The sequence below is a fragment of the Battus philenor genome, unplaced genomic scaffold, assembly GCF_028537555.1.
Source record: "Battus philenor isolate CCGP_79_NKW_IND1 unplaced genomic scaffold, ilBatPhil1.0.hap1 SCAF_8, whole genome shotgun sequence".
NCBI classification, from domain to species: Eukaryota; Metazoa; Arthropoda; class Insecta; order Lepidoptera; family Papilionidae; genus Battus; species Battus philenor.
This window is the reverse complement of record NW_027181748.1, coordinates 10468449-10488359: the sequence shown is the minus strand read 5'-3', so window position 1 is coordinate 10488359 and position 19911 is coordinate 10468449. Positions and strand designations below refer to the sequence as shown.

The following is a 19911-nucleotide window of genomic DNA, read 5'->3' as shown; positions in this document are numbered from 1 at the left end:
TGCGCTAAACTTTAAAATAATTTATTTGTACTTGTAACCAATGATTATAAACGTTTTAAGTACTCTGAACAACCTAAACCAATGTTTAAGTAATTGAACACAAAATATTTATATGACTTCGTGAAAGAAAGTATGAAACGTCGCACTCGTGATTTGAGCTCGTTTGTGCAAGTAAAAGCCTGTAAACGATTTAGTGACCTCTGCATGTAAATTATATTCAGGCAATGTCTATCACAATACAACCTACAGACTATGCTCTCTAGTTTACCCTATATTTCAAAATTACCGCTCGTTACCGACTATAGTGCTGAAACCGCTGTGTGGCGCCTTAGTTATACGTGCGTGAGAAAGGGAAGTATTGGCCGCTTCGTTAGACGCACGCGAGATAAATTTAGAAAGACAGTTCGTGAGATATCGCATTATTAAAGGTGTTGAATATTATGATAGAAAAAACCGACAAATAATGCTAAAAACGCTCTGCTCGGGTATCTCGGCCCCATCGCGGCACGTTTTCCTAAGGCGCGATACAGTGTTTCGGTAGCACTATATCTACGCTACGACCATATTCAATCGCATTTTTGGACATTGTAACGCATACGTGTTAATAAACGGTTTTTTTAAGATTTAAGAGAAATATTGGTAATATTTTTATCAATATATAACTTTCATTCAGCCATTTACCTTTTTGCTATTTTGTTATCTATAATCACATCTCAATACGTCACGTCCATTGTAAAAGCATTGGATAAACGTAATAAACATGTAAAACATTGGATGGTGTAACACAACCTTACGATAACCTTTCACAAATATGCTTCTATTTATTACTTATAATAACAGGTGGAATTGATATACAGCAAGTAATACACAGTAAAAAAAATGAAAGATATGTTTTACGTAAAGGTACATTCGTTAGTGTTAAATAATTATAATCAATCTCTGTACATATACAAAAATATATTAACTACAGGTATAATATGGCTCTGGGCTATACTGTCCCTAAATACACTATCGAATCTGAAAAACACTACTTTACAGAGTGACACACTTTGAAATTGTATATTTATTAAAAACTTGTACATACATACATACATACATATATATATATATATATATATATATATATATTTATATATATATATATATATATATATATTTATATATATATATATATATATATATGATACACCCTATGTATGAGCAAAGCGGGCGAGGGAAAGCTAATATTTATATTTATAATAAAATTTTCTGGCTTTCTAACTAGGACGTTATGATTTCAGCCGTAAAACTTCTCCTAAAACCGGCACAGCCTAATATTATTTTATAAAAAGTGTACTAGTCTAAATATAGCAGTCATTTCAATCAACTACCATATCAATGATCTAAAAAAAATAATTCTTACCGTTAAATATCAAGTCATCATTATCATCGTAATTTTAACCGTAAAAAGCCTACTGTTGGACATAAACCTTCTCTATAAGATCCCATAATCCCAAAAGGACAGCTTGAATAGTCTAACAAAGACCTGTCAGCGAGACAGTGTCATCTGTCCACCTAGTGGCTGGACGTCCTGAGCTGCGCTTGCCAATCTGTGTTCTCAAATTTAAAACCTTGAGAACGCAGCGACTACCACTTTTGTGCGCTATGTGATAAGAAATATTCATTGATAACATTGGTCTTATTGCTATCAAATTAAAGTTCTAGAGAAATATTTCAGAGTAAAAAAAACTTGAAACACTCAGGGTAAGAGTAAAATGATTGGTCTTCAGATTCAATAGCATACTTAAGAATAATCAAAATTATGTATACAGTTACTTATATTGTTGAAAATAAACTTTGGCTAACCATCTCTCCGACCAACATGCGGCAGACTAAACATACATACTTGTATATAAAACATAATGAGCCTTGGAATGTGTTAATCACAAATAGGAATGATGTCATTTTTAATATTATATCTCGTATATGCATATATACAGATAAAATCAGACCTCAATTTATGCAGTGTTCAAATCAAAATGGCACAAAATTTTGTAAACATAATTTACGCATTGAGACTTACATATAAATTACAATTAATCACTATATTAGGCAGCATATATGCTTAGCTATTATAATTCAAAAATTATATTTATAAAATCATTCGTTTAAAATATTACGTAAGTAAATACATAATCTGTATTTGTAGTTAGCAGCGAGATATAAAACATGGCCTCTAAATACTTACAAATGAATATAACAAGTGGAATCGCAGATAAAATAACAGTCAATAGCAACATAGATTATATTTAGAAATATCGTGAATTTCCTTACTAACATTACCTTGTGCTAATTAATCTGTGAAACTATGCTTTTACATTGTCATATCTAAGAGCTGCATTTAAGTACTCGAAATAGTACAGTGATTAAACCCTGCTATTAAATAACAACGCCTTAAAACTAATAAAAAATATTAATTTTAACATGATGCATTATAGAATAATGGGAAAGCGAAATGGAAGCATTAAAACTGCATTATAAAAATAAGATTATTAAGTAACGACTAAGTTCGGGGTCAATCATTTATATAAACAAAGATTGGATATTCCAATACATATTTACTTAAGGTAAGGTCAACTTATTATGGAAATCATTTATGTCTCAAAACAATCCGATATCAATAAGTGAGCGAGACAGATTAATATACCTGTTTGTGCGAGTAAGACTTATATTTGTGTTTGTGGGTAAACTTAAAAAATACATTTGTTAATTTATAAAATCCGTCATTGAAACTTTCTCTACAGTTATATAGCGTAACTTTAAGTACATATGCACGGAAATATCAAATCTTGGATTATAAGACAATGGTTAATTGTTTAATTGTTAATCTAGTATGTAGCAGCACAACACGACCGAATAAACAGCAGTCTATCCACAGAACTACAACCTCCACATTCATCATCACATCCTCCTTTTATGTATAACACTAATTCACTATAAAATATATACGTTAGTCCAAAGTAACGTACATTGCAGGTAGGGTCGACTAAGAAAAGATTATAGCTAGACTTGGGTGACACATTGTGCTAATTTTTCAAGTTCAGCTTGCAGGGCTTGCCTCTTTTCTGTTTCCGATGACAATTTATAAGTCAGTTCCTCAACGGCAGCACTAAATTTAGCATTTTGTACCTCTATTAACTTCTCCAAATTAGTTATCTGTGGACAATATGCAAAAAGTTAGATTCAACAAAGATGCTGTAGGAACAAGTTTTGTTTAAAGATGTTTGAACTATTTAAGTTATTTTAATCACATCTTTTTGAGCAAGTAAAAAGTTCGACGAAAGCCTACTTTAAGTCTACTTTTTAAAAAGATATACATATATATAATTTTAATAATAAAAGAATAAGATAATTAATAATAAAAGATATATATATTATTTTATATATCGAGGAGATCACATTGTAAACAAGCATAATAAAACTTGGCCATTTGTAGGGTAGACGCAAAATTTGTACACTCCTGATTTTTTAAAAGTAATTACTTAAGTAGCTCTTTTTGGGGTAATAGTAACAATAGAGTGGGTAAACATGACGAGGACAGACGCACTAGAGAGAGAGAAATATGAATGCATGAACCACATGAGAATTAGGATTTAATATAAGAACATTTTCTCAAATCGTGTGGTTATGAAAATGTGTTTGTTGTAATAACCAAAACCTAATGTTATTCCTCTGACTTACATATGTATATACAGTTTTAACATCACACTATCTCGGTTGAGGGTAAATGCAGACCCAATCTCTTTTTTGTTGGGTTTGTTAGCCGAGAAACACAGAAAGTCGTAAGATTTAAGCAACACAAGTATGGCGAAATAGGAAAGGACAAAACTGCATTAACCCGGTAGCCCTAGATTTTTGCAATTGAGGCAGGTGTATCTTAATATACAGTGTGTTTTGAAGTACAAATTAGGTGGGCTCTATTTGTCCCCATCAACTTGAGATATTACATTGTTTAGTGGTAGATAAAGCAATACCTACTGAAATAGCATTTAGCACAAGTAAATTATTGTCAAAATGTCCCTTATATTACCCTCAAGCTAAAATCTTACCTTAGTAATTTAATTTTTTTTTTCACTTTTAAGTCTCTTTAAGGAACTCTTTTGTATACAACAGACTATATATTCAAAATTATGACACATAAAACTACAAATTAATTAGACAATATAAATATATATGGGACACCCTATAAGTGGCAAAAACAACACAGCAAATAGTATACTTACTCTGCTATTCAGCTGAGCGATCAACGCATCAGTGCCTTCAATTTTGTTCTCCGGTTTAACTGCAGAATGCAGTCGCCTTTCTAAGGTGCTTAAATTGACTTTTTCTGTTAACAGTGCTGCAGGTCTTTCAGATTTCTCCTTGACTTTTTCTGACCTCTCCATTGTCGCAGCCTTCTCTACGATTGCTGAACATTTTGTGATTGAGCTCATTTCGCTTTGTTTCTCGGTGCTAGTCACTGTTTTCTCGTATTTGGTGTTTGGGGACTTATCGGTGGTTTGTTCGTTGCTCGTGCGTGCAGTGGTCTGCGGCGGCGTAGGTGACGGCTTCTTCAACTCTTCTAGCATCGCTGTTAACGTTCGTCCTAGAGCACAAAAGATATGGTAAGACATCATATAGAGTGTGTTAAAACTTTAAAAAGTGAATTGTATATCTCATAACTCATTAAAAAATTTTAAAGCTTTTACACCTATTTCCAATCGACGAATATATATATAATGATTCACTCTGAAATATGTTACATTACATATATATATATGCTGCAATAAAAAAAGTTCAGGCAATGTTGTCATATAACAAAAAAGTTCAGGCAATGTTGTCATATAACAATTTTCCTTCTTTTATGTAAGATAGTCTATTCGGCGAAGGTGAACCGCTAAAGTATTTTAAGAAGGCCTACCATAAACCTGCTACTCGGGTCGTCAGCCCCTAAGACCGTATATAAAAAAAATACACGTCAAGTCCACAAAACTAAGGTGAACAAGAACTATGGCCTAGTCAAAGAAATAACTAGGAATAAAATAATTGTCTATTATTGTAGTATTGTAGGGTAGGTGTCTAGTATTGTAGGCGGTGAATGTGGGAGCATGAGGTGTAACAGCAAAATCTATCTATAACCATCTACAATTAGACAGGTGGAAAGTGGCACCATAGTCTCCCTGATTGGAGACGAAAAATGTTGTTGCAAATTTCTACTACATTACGACAAAATTATAAACAAAAAGATCTCAAAAAATAAAACATTGAATCTTTATAAGAAATAAAAGTAAGGCAGGAAAGGGAACAAAATAACAAATTGTAAATATGTCCTGTACTAATGAACATAAAAGAACTTAAATGTGATAGAAAATAAGAATCAAAATCAAATTGTATTGTAATATTGCAATATATTGCGTTAGATATGGCAAAGAAAGAAAGGCGATGGACAAAAGAGAATGATTGTAAATAAGTGTTTGAAATGGAAATAATGTGAAGATTGAAAGCAAAAGAATACAGATAATGATAAGAATGACAGCAGATTATTCAATTTTTTTTTAAATTATGAGAATTATTGTGATAAATAAAAACGTCCTCGAAAAACAGGAGAAACAAAGTGACCCCGAAAATGGGGCCATAAAAGGAAAGAAAACTCCCTAGCCTGCTAAAAGTGGTCATAGTGAGATTTTAAAGCATCTATAAAAGCAAACATTAGATTATTTGTTTAGGTAGGAAAAGGAGTCTGTAAAGGTGAACTTGAATCCATTGCAAGGAAGTCTTCTTAAAACTGCTACATGGGTAGTCAGTCACAAGCACTATACCCGGGCCTTTTTTCTACGACGCGATGGACCTGGTACTTGGACAGCACGTCTATGGAAAAATGAATTATATCTCTTTTTTCCTTATTGACAAATGCTCTTTGCTTGTAGGTTCGAGAAGAATAATAAATGTACTTTAGGTGTTGTATCTTCGATCACTGTACAGACTGAATTCCCTCGAAAGCTTCGGTTCGAGTTGCTTACATCATTATCTGATGAGGATGATCTTAGATCGCTCAGATTGACGTTCCTAGTAATAATGGCTTAAGAGGCTATTTCGAGGGTGCCTAAAATAGGCTATGATTGTGAATTATCTTAATGATATTAATTTCAGTATATATACAAACCAGCGGCGGTGGGTGAAGGCAGGGTGGGTACAGTTTTGTTGTTGTGATTGATAAGTTCGGGTTCTCGCGTGCTCGAGTTCAAATCCTTTTTCGACTCCAGCGAGTGTCGTACTTTTGTCTGCAAGTTAATAAGTAAACATATACATTTACATTTTTACATAACTAAAATTAAATTTACTAATTTGGAATTTAGTATCTGATGCCCTTCTTAACTTGTTCAATTAAAAATATATGCAATATGGGGCAAATGTCAATTAAAGCCTTTATGTGTATATTATACATCAATACATATTAATAATAATCATCATCATTATTTCAGCCGTGGGTTGTCTAATGCTGAACATAGGCTTTTCCATAGATATCTAATATCCTAAATACCCTAAGGAGTGCTTGCTGTCCCATTGTCTTCACTCCAGAACCATAAGGCTCCAGTGGCCATCATTTCTGTGCGCTAATCTGCGTGTACACTGCCATTTCGAGTTACCAATCCAGTTTACTTTTCTTTGTCTGTGGATTTTCTCATTCCTCATTCAATCTTGTAGAGTAAATCCGAGCAAAACCTCTATGGCTTGTAGAGCTTCTGTGAACTTACTAATGAGGGATCATATAATTAATAATAAGCTATGATTACCTCTTCGAAGCTCTCCAACACTGATATTCTATTGCTAATAGACGAAGTACTCTTTGACATTTCCATTGAGTGTGTTGAAGTTTTTCTCTCCTCTAGTCCACATTCTAAAATTCTGAAATGGAAATAAATTGTAAAAATGTCAGCAAATTTGTTAACAGATGCATATGTAAAAAAGTTAAAGTAAAGTCAATCATTTTATAAGGGTTGTTGTAGCAGGTAGTTTTGATATAGACTTGTATATATATTTTGTAATCCAAATACAAAAAAAATGTTCAATAATATATAGTAAGATTAAATACGGATGGAGAGAAATATTGCATTTATAGGTGCCACATAACAATAAAATTAGTGACTGATTATAAGAACGCACAGTGAATTTTCTAGTTTTTAAATAAAGTTTAGTTTTACTACACATACATATATTTTTTAATTCATATCATAAACTTATATGGAGCCGCCGCTCAATTGTGTAACGGTTTTTCGTTTTTTTTCCAAAGGACTCGATAGTAAATAATGCAAAGGTTAAGTAACTTGTAACCTATATTAAAATTCAAATTCTTTATCTAACATATTATTTATTAGGTTTACATGTCTTGCTAACGTCAAGTTGAGTCTTCCTACTGTTCAAATGAAATTTCTTACACCTGAGAAGAACACTGGATAGAATTAACGAGGACAATGTTTTTTTTTAAGTAATTTACAGCGTAGGGTAATAATTGCAAGACAAATTTTACCTATCAGTACTGCCGCTGCCTGCCTTACTGGCAACTCCCGTGTCTGAAGACGTAGAAACGGATCTTGACTTAGTATCACCGAAGCTGGTCTTCTTTGCTTGATTCAGTTTCAGTTCCTCCATCCACGGCGCTCTGTGCTTTTCCCACTCTCGTGCGCGAGGCCTTATCTCTTCTAATTTTTCAGTGGGTGGCTTCTCTGATGGAACTGTATTTTAAGTAATAAATTTTAACAGTTAATATAAGTAATGTACCTTTTTTAGTTCTAGAAATGATTTTTGTAGAAAAATGACATTACTGAGATATATTGTACGATAAAATTTTGCAATTTATGTAACGAAAAATAAAAAAGTAATAAGGATAATTACTCAAATTTGATATTTTACCTTTTATTTGAAAGTTTTAACAAAAGTTTTAAGATAACTTAGCGCATCACTTTCATTCACATTTTTGGAGACTATGAAAGTGCTTTTAAAGACAGGAGGTTTTAAATATTCCCTTAATTGTGATTTGTTTTACATTATCTAATTTATGATCAACTTAAAGACTAATTATTTGTAGCCTGTTTTTTATTATTAAGAGAGCCCTTTTGTTTTTATTATTAATTTATAAATGTTTACTTTAAGGCTAGCAAAATTATGACAAGGGCTGTCTACGCCTACAATATAACATATTTAAATAATGTTATATGAAACTTATAAATATGTATATTATATTTAGCAGTAGGCGTGCAATTTTTATTATAGGATAATAATTTATTATTTTATTCACATTATTCACAAAAATAAATAACAAATTAACAAACCTTCATGACCATTGCTCAATCCAATCTGCTGTGGTGTATCATCACGTAGTGCCTGACTAGGTGGGCGACGCCTTGGTGCTTTCACTCTAAAATAACACGTGAGTAATAATTTATTTAAAACCTTTTTTTGAGCGGTATAAAAACAGTGTACACCTTAAGTCATTACTTGTATAATAGCTGTAAATTTAAAATAAAACTATGAGTAAAAAATAAATTTGGAATTTAATAAAATTTTTAAAATTGTGATAAATTATATTTCGAAGAGGTTAACAAACCTGCCAGCTCTTGGATCATTTAATATAGAATTTCTTTCAACGTGATCAAATGTGTTGGCATTTGTGGTGGTGGTAGTAGTTACGTTGTTGGCAGAAGTAGAGTTTGAAGAGGCCTTACTGGAGACACCCCCGTCGGTCCGATCCCACTCACCGCCGCTGCTGCTTCCACTGGACACCGTCGAAGATTTCTCTCTTAAAACATAGAAAAGTTAACATTAATATGTATGAATAAATGATTAGATACTGGCTGTTCCTAGATTTCGTACTGCTAGTATATATTGACTTGTCGCATTCCAATAGACAAATTATTAATAAAGGATTTTTATAGCGATCACTTCAATTATTAACTAAGTGAAATAAATTAATTAATATCATTATCGATAAATACCGTTGCAGCTGTTAAACGATAATGTAAATATAAAACGCGAGAACTATCAAACGTTCGAAGTTCAAAGTGAACTGTCAAACGTGCGAAGGTGAACTGTCAAATGCAAAATTTAAATAGTCGTTTTTTTAATTTCTTAGCAAATTCATGTTTTTTTTTTTTACTTTAGAACCGTCCATAAAGTACTAAAAAAAACTTATAAAAAAGATTATTGGAATTGATAAAATCGTCCTCAATTTACCAGCCATTGCCCCGTCCAGCCGTTTTTATTATTTATTAAATTTTGTATACTTTTTATAATATAACTTCTCTTTACATTGCATAACTAAGAAATCGTGTCCTTCTATATCTTTATTATTTTTAATAAAAATAAATTCAAATAGAAATTAAAGTAATAAAAAACATTTTAAATTTCTCATTAAATGTAAATACAAGTAACAAAGTGTACATAAAATAAATGGTATGTTACATATTAAAGTTCGTTTAGTTTTACCTAGGATTGAATAAATATTGTACACTGAATTATCCTAAAAAAAAAATGTAAAATAGGTTTTGTGTAAAACATTAAAATTAAAAAATAAAAGGGCCTGTGACTTTTATTCTAAAAACTGTATTATTTTTTTATTTACTAAAATATTTAAAACTATATTTTTTAAAGATAACATTATCATATTCCTATTGTGCCTTACTTGTCAGTGGAAGATGATAGCATTTTATTCTTCAGACCGCTGAAGAGACCGCCCACGCCCGAAGTGGGCGTCGGACTCTTTTTTAATGGCACCGGTGGCTTCTTCACCTTTAAAAATGTTAACACAGAATCAAGTAACATGATTTTAATTTTAAGATGATAGTTTACTAAGAAAGCTACATATTAATCACTGATTTAAAAAAAACATATTTATAATTGAACACTGAAAACTCCATGACATAAGTTTTCAACAATTTTCTACTTGTACATAGCACTTCTAACTACATTAAATAAATGATTCATGATAATGAAATCGTAATTGTTATCTAAGCGATATCTCTCCATCACTCACATTTGATAATGGCTGCATACAATGAATCGATACTTTGAGATTACTTTTATAATTAATTTACGATTGCTCTTTACGGTTTACTTGATATTATTATTCAATTATTGTTATTTTATTAGATGTAGTGACTGTTTACAAAAAATATGGAACCACTAAGTTGACCGACAACATAATTAAGGTCGCAGCAAGTCGCTGAATGTGAGCAGCGCGGGGTCGGTCATCGTGACGATCTTTGGGGAGGCTTAACTAATGCCTTCATATATAATACTGATATTATCTCACACAAGCTGTTTTCATACCATCTGTACGTACCGATACAAATTGGAATTCTTCTACAGGTAGAACATATAGCATATACCAGGGGTGATCGAACTGCGGCTCGAGAGCCACGTGCGGCACTATGAACGGTTATTTTTTGGTTCAGATTGATTGTCGACTGTTATTAAATAATTCCAACAAAAAATATTTTTGTAAAAAAAAAACTTTTTTTGCGTACTTTAAATATATATTGCGGCACACGCAAAAATTTAAAAATTCAAAAATGGCTCGCACTATCAAAGAGCTTGGCCACCCCTGGCATACATAATGATCTCAGTGCTAAGTCGCGTGATCTCGACACCTTTGATACACCGCTACGCAGTTTCCGATAAGAAGTTTTGGCACATTTACTTTATAAAGTCGAATAGTGGTACAATTCTAGTTTTATGTAAAACATATACGTGTATATGTAAATATATTTATATATTATGTATTACACTCGCGAATGTCGTCAGAAGCTGAGTACAGGACGTTTTGAAAGAGTGTTATTGGAAACCTATAGGTAAGACCAAAGTCCTGACATTCTGCGACTGAAATTATGATCATGATAGACAGAGTAACTAACTTGTCCGTCGGGAGATCCCTCGTTGACTGCTTCATTGTGAGTCACCTTCTCCGTTTCATTTTTGCTTGTGTGGGTGACTGTACTCGCCGTACTACTCTCTTTGCTTATTGTATTCTCTTTGTGAAGGCTGAAAAAATAATATAACACAATAAATAAAAAAAAACTCTTAAAATGCATTAATTTCAATAACAAAAGCAGCCCAATTTCTTTAACCATTTGCTACCGACTGGAAAAGTATCAGCAAAAAAATTTTTATAAAAATGGTTCATGTTGTCAATACCATTTACAGACCTTATTTTAGAGGTCGTGAGCTCCTTTACAGAGGCGGTTTTCTCAGAGTACTTGTTAAGTATGGGGTAGATAGGGGTACTCGTTTTGCTCGGCGGCCTGTCAGGTTTCTTTTCGTCAACGTCTTGCGTTACTGAAAGCAAACATTTATCACACATTAACTACCGCATATCACTCAAAATTATATTAAACTAACAACGGATCAAACGTCACAAACTTTAATGAAGATGTTATTTTTACTTTAGAATTTTTATTTCAAAATGAATTCTTTAAACCCGAGGGAGATTAGGCGGGGCTATGAGAGTGAAAACTTCAAAGGGATGAATGTACAAATTATAAGTCAACAAAAAGCTTAAAATCTTTTGCGCTTATTTCTAATCACCCTATATAGAACGATCACTGTGAAAAATGTATTAATTGGAATGCGGCTTGCCAATGACTATGGCAGTACTGAGTTTGTAGAGACTAATTTTTAAGCAAGAGACAGACAGTAAATAAAAAATAATTTTAATGTACAGTATCCCAAATTTATACTATATTTCGTATTATATTATTTATTACTTTTGAAACCTTCAAATTTTGATTAGGGAAAGTCAATTAATTAACAGCAAATGAAATATGTACCCCTTTAAAGTTACAACAATTAATGAATGATAAACAATTTTCAATTACTACTAAGTTTTTAACACTGAAACAATGAAGTCGTTTCCAAGGCAATACTAGAAGTGCCGTAATTAATATTGTTTGTCGTTTCAGCCTAAACACGCACATTGCATCGCATAGACCTCCTACAAAGCCATCTATGTGGGAATATACTTTAATCGCCACGCTTGGCAGACAGGTTGGCGATCGCAAAGTGGTATTATGTTACGCAGAGTACGCTGCTGCCCATCTTCTGGAAACTGGTTTGTGAGCAGTGGCAATCATATATAATTAATGCACTGTGTTAATTATATATGATTGTCCACAGTGAATCGAACTCGCGACTTCCGATCTCACGTTTTAGTCCTCCACCACTAGGCGCTACCACTGTTCGATATTAATATTGTTATCAACCCATTATAATTTGTATGAAAAATTATTTATTTATATAGTTAAATTAATTATATAAACTTATCGTCTTATTTACTAGTAAACATCATTTTTTTTTATAATTATCTGAATACCTTATTTAAATATTAGATCACAATATTTAAATAAGGCAGGTTAAAAACGTAGTATGCTTTATTAGTAATAAAGACATAATAACAAAACAAATATAATACGTCATAAGTACACGCAATATCAACTTGCAAATCTCGACCTTCGTGCCCAACATTAAATGATAAAAATCAAATCAAAATGCAAGGTAGTTCACTTTTACTTAACATGTAATATATTTTAAAATTTAATTTCTAATACTTTTAAATTTGTTTATTATTAAATATCAATGGACATTTAATTGAAACGAAATAAACATAACGAAGATAGTTAATAATAAAACTATTAATCCAGTAACAAAATGATACATACTTTGAATAAATACACAGTGTTGAAAACATTGTTAAAACAAGATAATATTGCTTTGTACTCACTTTCGACACCCATTTTCGAAAACAACACAAGAAATAAAAAAAAACAATCTCCTCGATCGTGTCACAACACAGCATTGACATAAACCAGTCAACTATAAAAACACTACTAATGCCGGCGATGAGGTAAGTTACGCAAAATCACGACTCGACTCGCAACCTTCAAGTCAAATGTCAATAGCGGGACAACGGACTCGAACGGATAGATAGCTACTCAATCATTTATAATGCGTTTTCGTACAATATATAATAATTAACCAATTATTGTTAATCACTTCTATTAAAACATTAACCACTAATAGTTCGTACCCGTTACTCGCTAAACATTGTGAAGTGTAATAACAATTTAAAAAAAAATTAGCAAAAGGATGCGTATTTACGATAAAATGAGGAATTTCCCGTCGTGTCGAGGGAAATACCGATAATTATGGGATTGATACAGATAATATATTCACATTTTGGATGTTTTTACAAAAACCAAAACAAATAGAAAGGACTTTAAAATTTAAGAAACAATACGAGGTCATCATTTTAAATAAATTATATTAATAATGAATATTCAGACTTATTTAAATTTTTCGACAATAGATTAAAGTACAGCGGTGGCGATGTAATTTTAAATAAAAAATAAAATAAACGATTTAAATGTACCTTCCAGTTTAACAAGAAATAAAGGCGATTTTATAAACGTTTTTTCCACAACACAAGTTTCATTTTTCACATATTTTATAATGAAGTCCGTAACATCTTTTGAAGTAAATTTACCCTAACATCCATGGCATAACCTATTACTAACTGTTTTGTATGAAAAGACAAATTATACTAAGTATCCGTTCTTTTATAACAAATAATACACGGTGTATTACAACCGATTTATTAATACTAGTTCTGTTGAAGAAAAAATTAAAGAGTTTCATGGAACTATCTAGAAATTCGGAAAATAAATATGAAAAAGACCTATGTCCAGCAGTGAACATCCTTTTACTGGGATACTAATAACGATGCAGTGATTTGTCCAGCCAAAATTTTATAACAAAATTTTTTGCAAGCAATGTTCCGTACCTTCACTTGAAAATCTTATTACCGTCATCACGGATAATCACTATTTGCCTATTGATATTTTCAACTTTAGCGTCGAAGCGCAATCGAACGCGACAGAACAGTGGGGGCACCTAACTTAAACTTTTTTATTTAGTCTATGCAGAAACGTGGGCGATGAATAGGAGAGAACAAAAGCGTTGAGAAAAGGCGTCGCTGGTGTATTTTTTTAATACCACAACTCAACCACGTGGCACCAAATATACTCAAGAGCTCAAGATCAAGCAACGCCTCTCGGTATTTGTTCACTCTCATGTTTTGAAATACTTTGGCAACATAAAAATTTATTGTCAAATTTTTGCGTTGGAAGTATTAGATACGCAAAAGAAACCACGTTCTCTAGGGAAAGAACAAGGCTATATGTAATTCCTATCTACTAACAACGCGATTCGCACCTTTGAACGGACTCTCCTGGATATCCTACGGAACACGCAGATGTGGGGACATCAGTGCCATGCCAAGGCACATTTTGAGGGAAGCTGAACAGCCCTCGGTATCCTCGGTAGCAGCTTGAGACTACTTGGTGTTGCTACTTACCCCGGTTTCGCTAAGCGCAAAGGAGCCCTTGGGACGCGGGCCCTAGGCGAATACGCGATTAGCAATACAATATCAAGATATTTAAAAGTGCAACCTGAACCTGCAGTGGTCGGATTGCTTTGTTTTAGGTAACTTACCTGTGCAATATCCGGCAAGACAACTAACGTCGTCAGTATCTAATATCTATACTTGATCACAGAGAGTCAGAGATCACAGTCTTTGACGTTCAAATTTATAATCTATGTTCTTTGACGTCTAAATTTTATTATCTGGATATCAATAGCTCTGTGTAATATATTAACACTAACCACGTCCTTGCCTTAGTAAGTTAACACATAAAGAAAAGGTTAAAATAAAAGGTATTTACTTCATTTTGTCGACATTGCGCCATAAACTTGATGAAAAGGCTGCGTTCGCATTTAATTATTTTTAGTAAAACGACGTAACCGACACGCTCCCGCGAACAAAACTTTTGCCGCAGAAACCATTTTTATATTATCATTTGTTCATCAAGTGTTGCTAAAAGGAAAACCACTCTTAATACAATTTTATACCTCTAATAACTATGTTTCATTATTACTCTTTCGCTACGAACATTGTATATACATACCAGAATATAAAAAATAAAAACTGAACAAGAAGACGTTTGCTGGCAGTTTGCGGAAATAAGACAATTTGACTGGTAACGCAAAGGTAGATAATAACGGTGTAACGAGAAGGTAGCAGCCGGGAACGGACTAGCGTGGGTCAACCAACGGCGTAACGAGAATCGGCCAAGGACGGCCAGAGACAACCTAAACCGTTGTCTCTTGTCCTTCAGCATCCAATCACTTTACGAAGGATCTGCCTTTGGACCCTAAAGGCTTGGTGTTCTTCGTCTCGGTTTACTACAGTCATTAACCCGCACCGAGGCTTTTGTGGGTGCCCTTGAGCTTACTGTAAAAATTTAAGTGATAAGACGTTTTGACTACCTCTATTATAGTGAAGCTGTAAATGCAAATGAGCTTTGGTCAATATTATAAAATATATAATGGTTGCATATGCAATGCGTACTCACTGGGCGGTAGCAGCTGCACGAAGTTATCCGGGAAAAGTCCAACGCGGCCGTGAAGTTCACCCCGCCACCAGCCGCGGTCGGGCGCGTCCTTCGACACGATCGTCACCACGTCGCCCTCCGCCAGCGAGAGCTCGTCCTCGTTCACCGCCATGTACGGGAACAGCACGCGACATTGCTCCTTAACTGTCGACGATTCATTCACATTAATATTTTTTGTAAGGAAGATGGGTGACTGCGCGAGGAGATACGAAATTGAAATTCCCTTATACTAGGAAAGTAATTTGTTTTGTACTCTAAGTAGATACAAACATTTTTGTGGCCTTTTCAAATAATCCAACCCCGTATAATATGTCCTATGGTCTTGACCCAGCTCTTCACGGGTCACGGGGGGTTCTCTGAGTACCTTCACAGGTTCAAGCTCAAGGAGGACCCCTCGTGCTTCTGTGAACCGGGCGTGGGCCAAACCGTGGTCCACCTTGTGGCCCACTGTCCGGCGTTCGGAAGACTGCACGCAGATTCCGAATGCCGGATGGGCAAAAAGATAGAGGAAAGGAGTATCTCGGCCATCATGCAAGACGAAGGAGAGAGAGAATGCTTCCTCAGCTACTGCAGGAAGGTGGTGACAAATGCAATAGGTAAAAATAAAACAAACACTAAAATATAGAAATAAAAGAAATATAGTAGTACCAAATATAGTGCAATAACAGAATAATATAAGATGATAATTATAAAGAAATACGTGTTAAATATTTGAACAAAAAATGTAATGCTGCAAAATAAAATAGTAAGGAAACCTAGAATCTAGTGGTTGAGGATGGATGTATGGCTAATGGAATGAAAGAGAAAGACTAGGAAAATTGTAGAATGAAAGAAACAGTACGACAGAAAAGATGATACAGAAGAAAAAGAAGAATGATAATAATAAAAAATATAAATTACTAGAAATAAAAAGTCCCTGTCCCACACGAGATAGGGGAACGAGAGGTCCCCAACAGCGGGGACCATAAAAAAAAAAGAATATGTCCCGGATGGAGTATATACTTTTGATGTGAGATCGGAGCGTCCAGTAACGTAAGTGTCTGCGGAGGATATGGTAGGGCGCTTGGATTGTGAACACCCTGAAGTGGCTAGTACTAATAAACATTTGTCTCACCGTTTTATGCGCTACTACTATGATAGCGCGTTGTGAAATACAACTAGCGCCATCTAGCGCAAAACTAAAGGACTTCGTATGTCTTCGTGTTGACATTCCGTTGCTTGTTCCACTTCTAATCATAAGCAGTGATCGCTTTTGTACACCAAGAGAATAATACTAAAAGAGCTTAATTTAATAGAAACTAATAAGGGTAAAAGTGCCAAACACGCCTTAATAGGACAAGTGCCGACAACAAACTCGGTTGGACTTTTTACAATTACCTACACAAATATCTTAATCACATAATACAGAAGGTATTGTTATTTATTAAGTATATATGTTAATTCCAAAGTCATACATTATTATTTCAAAAATTCTTAATAATGTACTGAGATTTTTACTCGGTTTCTTATAACGAATTTCAGAAACATTACTAATTTTTGTGCATATCCTTTTATACTTGCCATGTAGAATACACTATATTTTATTTGATACAAATAGTTAACTAGAAAACGCAAAAATTATTACAGTATACAGTAATAACGAGTTAAGAATGCGTTTACATAAAGGCAAAATATAGGGTCTTGTCGTTTTCACGCTGCAATCACATTCTTTAAGTTTTACGTTGTTTCTACTTACGCTTGGCTTATTTGTGGAAGTATTCTTGTTTAATCTACAACTTGTGGAGATCGTAGAACCAAAGCTGATTGAATTCCAAGGAAAAATGAATTCCAAAACTAGAACTTGAAAGTAAATCAGATAATGATAAATATTTGTAACGTGTTGATATGCATTAACTATTTATGCACCTTTTCAAGAAGTATCCGTATGTAGAAACATGTTCAAATTTCTTTATAACTCTTCTCGCTCTCATAAATTGTTTGTCCCGTCCACTTTTTTACAAATATTACCTCTTTCCGTTGAATAAGTTTAATGCGATGTAGTACACAAATTATTCACTAATTTTCCTTGAAAGACAAAACCTACACTTCTTTGAACATTGCGAACGAAAAACATGCAAAGCGAAAGTATTTTACTAACACGGTCTTTTATCGTGTAGCTTAATAGTTACGTGAAACGGCTGTTACAGTATAGTGATAAAATATTAATATAAATGAAACAAAAGTTGACGCCAGAGTTGTGTAGGTATTTATAGACGTAATATTAACAAAAGGAAAAAATAATTCAAGTTAATTAATAATTAATAAGCTCTATTTTTTTAAATACAAATTAGGCCAAGGGGAACCAGCTTCGCCTAAATATCGCGACGATGACCTGATTTGCGTTGACCACATCCAATTACTTCCTGCTACGTTCATTATGTGGTTGGTCCACCTAAATTAGGGCCTATCCACGCCGCGTCTACTGGTTCGTAAACGCCACTCGAGAACTTTTCGGTCCTAACAACCGGCAATCAGACGTGCCTAACCAACCTAATTACGAACCAATTAAAATGTAATATGTGTAAACATGAATGGACCCTAGATTCTTGAAACGTGAATAAACACTTGGTTCCATGAACCTTCATAAGATTAGAATAAAAAGTTTCCGGTGTCCGTGTTATTTTCTGCAGTTATTAAATAAATCAATAATTTATCCAACCTCCAAATAAAACTTTCAAAATCAGTCCAAAACTTATTCTTTTAACCCTTAATATTAGTCAGGCATTAAAATCGATACCCATTAAAAGTTTCCAATACGCCTAGCAACGTTATAATAGAAGAAAGGAAGCATAATACCTATAGCTTATGCAACCAGCACAAAAGAAAATTGATATCGACCGGAATTTTCACGGTAGAAATTGAGCATAAAATTTATTTTTACTATCTCTAATTTTTCGCGTACTAAGTCATTCAATATGATTTGGAATTTTTACTATCATCTTTTCATTTCCTTATCTTTTTGTCTTGTTCTGTTTACATAAGTTTTTTTTCATCTTCATCATTTCTCAGTTATAAATGTAAAAGCTTTAAAGGGGTTAATGAGTAGCTTATTTGTTAGCGGAGAGTTTTTACACTTACTTCCTTTCAACCTGTATATAGTGATCACTCTGAAATTTTACATTAATTTATTTTCCCTACTGGAATGCGATAGGCTAATAAGTAGTGACAGTACATGGTATACAGGACGGACAGTAAATAATAATAAATTTTACCGCGTAATACGAATTTTCAAAACGCCTTTTCTTACTTTATTATCATTAAGTTGGTTATTATTTCTGAAGCCATTGATTTTTGGATTGGGTGTACCATACTTAAGTGGACTTAATTTAAAGACGTAAAATAAAAATAAAAATTTATATTATATTTATAAACTATACAGCGGTGAAACTTTAAGAACTCTTGATCTTCAGAAAGGTAGTCGACTCATGCACTGGTCCGAACCACGCTCGATACCACGGTAGCCGAAGCAAAACACCGCCGAATACTAGCACAGATGACGTAAGTGATGGATACGCTTTAGGGAGGAGAGGAATGAAGTGTATAAAAAGTTAACTATAGCACGTAGTTACCTGGTTTAGGTGGCAATGCTGGTGCAGGCTCGTATGGCGGCGCTGGTTGTGGCGGTTCCAACATAACCACAAAGTTAGAGGGGAACACGCCAACTCGACCCTGACGTCGGCCTTGCCACCAACCTTCTTCAACCTGAAAATGTAACCTTTTTTAACAATATAATCATCAAGATCGAATAAAAAATGAGGGTCCAAAGTAGCTTGAAGAATTGCTGATCTGACGTGGCAGTCGGCGGAGCACATTACTCGTGCGACTTTAGTTACTAGAGTGGAAACTACGGCCCAACAAGCGCAGCGAAGTCCGCAGTATGTCCGCCCAAAAAGTAGACAGACGACCTTGTAGAGGTCGCCGGAAGTCGCTGGTTGCAGCCTGTTTCCTAACTGGTAAAGGAAATCTATTGGGGAAGCTTACGTCTTGCAGTGGACCTCCAATGAAATGCTGAAATGATGATGATAAGAATCATTTACGTAAAGTTTAAGAACTTGGGCAACATACACATGCGCGAGCGCACATGCACACATTTTTCTTTTACTTATCTCAATTTCGTTTCTTTAATCTATATTGTGTGCAATAAATACATTATTATTATTCCCAGGCCTTATATATAACATGCATGCATATAACCTGCTCTCGGCAAAAAAGCAAATAAAATATTTCGTATGATTTTAATAACCAATATTTTATAAATATATGCATGATTAAATTAACAAGACGTACAAGGCTTGTGTAATCAAGTTGTTGTCGTAGTAGTACGTGCTGCTTAAACTTTTAATGAAATTGTTTT

At 33.7% G+C, this 19911-nt stretch overlaps 1 protein-coding gene across 2 annotated transcripts in view; it reads right to left on the bottom strand.

Moving 5' to 3' along the window:
* Positions 1 to 1192: 1192 nt before the first annotated feature.
* cindr (CIN85 and CD2AP related) overlaps positions 1193 to 19911 on the bottom strand; it is a 34105-nt gene continuing 15386 nt past the window's right edge. For both annotated transcript variants that reach the window (XM_068774942.1, XM_068774943.1), the window contains exons 4-15: positions 19127 to 19259; positions 15480 to 15662; positions 11220 to 11349; positions 10929 to 11055; positions 9698 to 9804; positions 8624 to 8815; positions 8349 to 8434; positions 7547 to 7751; positions 6813 to 6924; positions 6182 to 6299; positions 4263 to 4624; positions 1193 to 3195 (exon numbers count right to left, since the gene is read on the bottom strand). In XM_068774942.1, coding sequence (XP_068631043.1) covers positions 3043 to 3195; positions 4263 to 4624; positions 6182 to 6299; positions 6813 to 6924; positions 7547 to 7751; positions 8349 to 8434; positions 8624 to 8815; positions 9698 to 9804; positions 10929 to 11055; positions 11220 to 11349; positions 15480 to 15662; positions 19127 to 19259 — 1908 coding nt within the window. In that variant the 3' untranslated portion in view covers positions 1193 to 3042. The remainder of the gene's footprint in view (positions 3196 to 4262; positions 4625 to 6181; positions 6300 to 6812; positions 6925 to 7546; positions 7752 to 8348; positions 8435 to 8623; positions 8816 to 9697; positions 9805 to 10928; positions 11056 to 11219; positions 11350 to 15479; positions 15663 to 19126; positions 19260 to 19911) is intronic.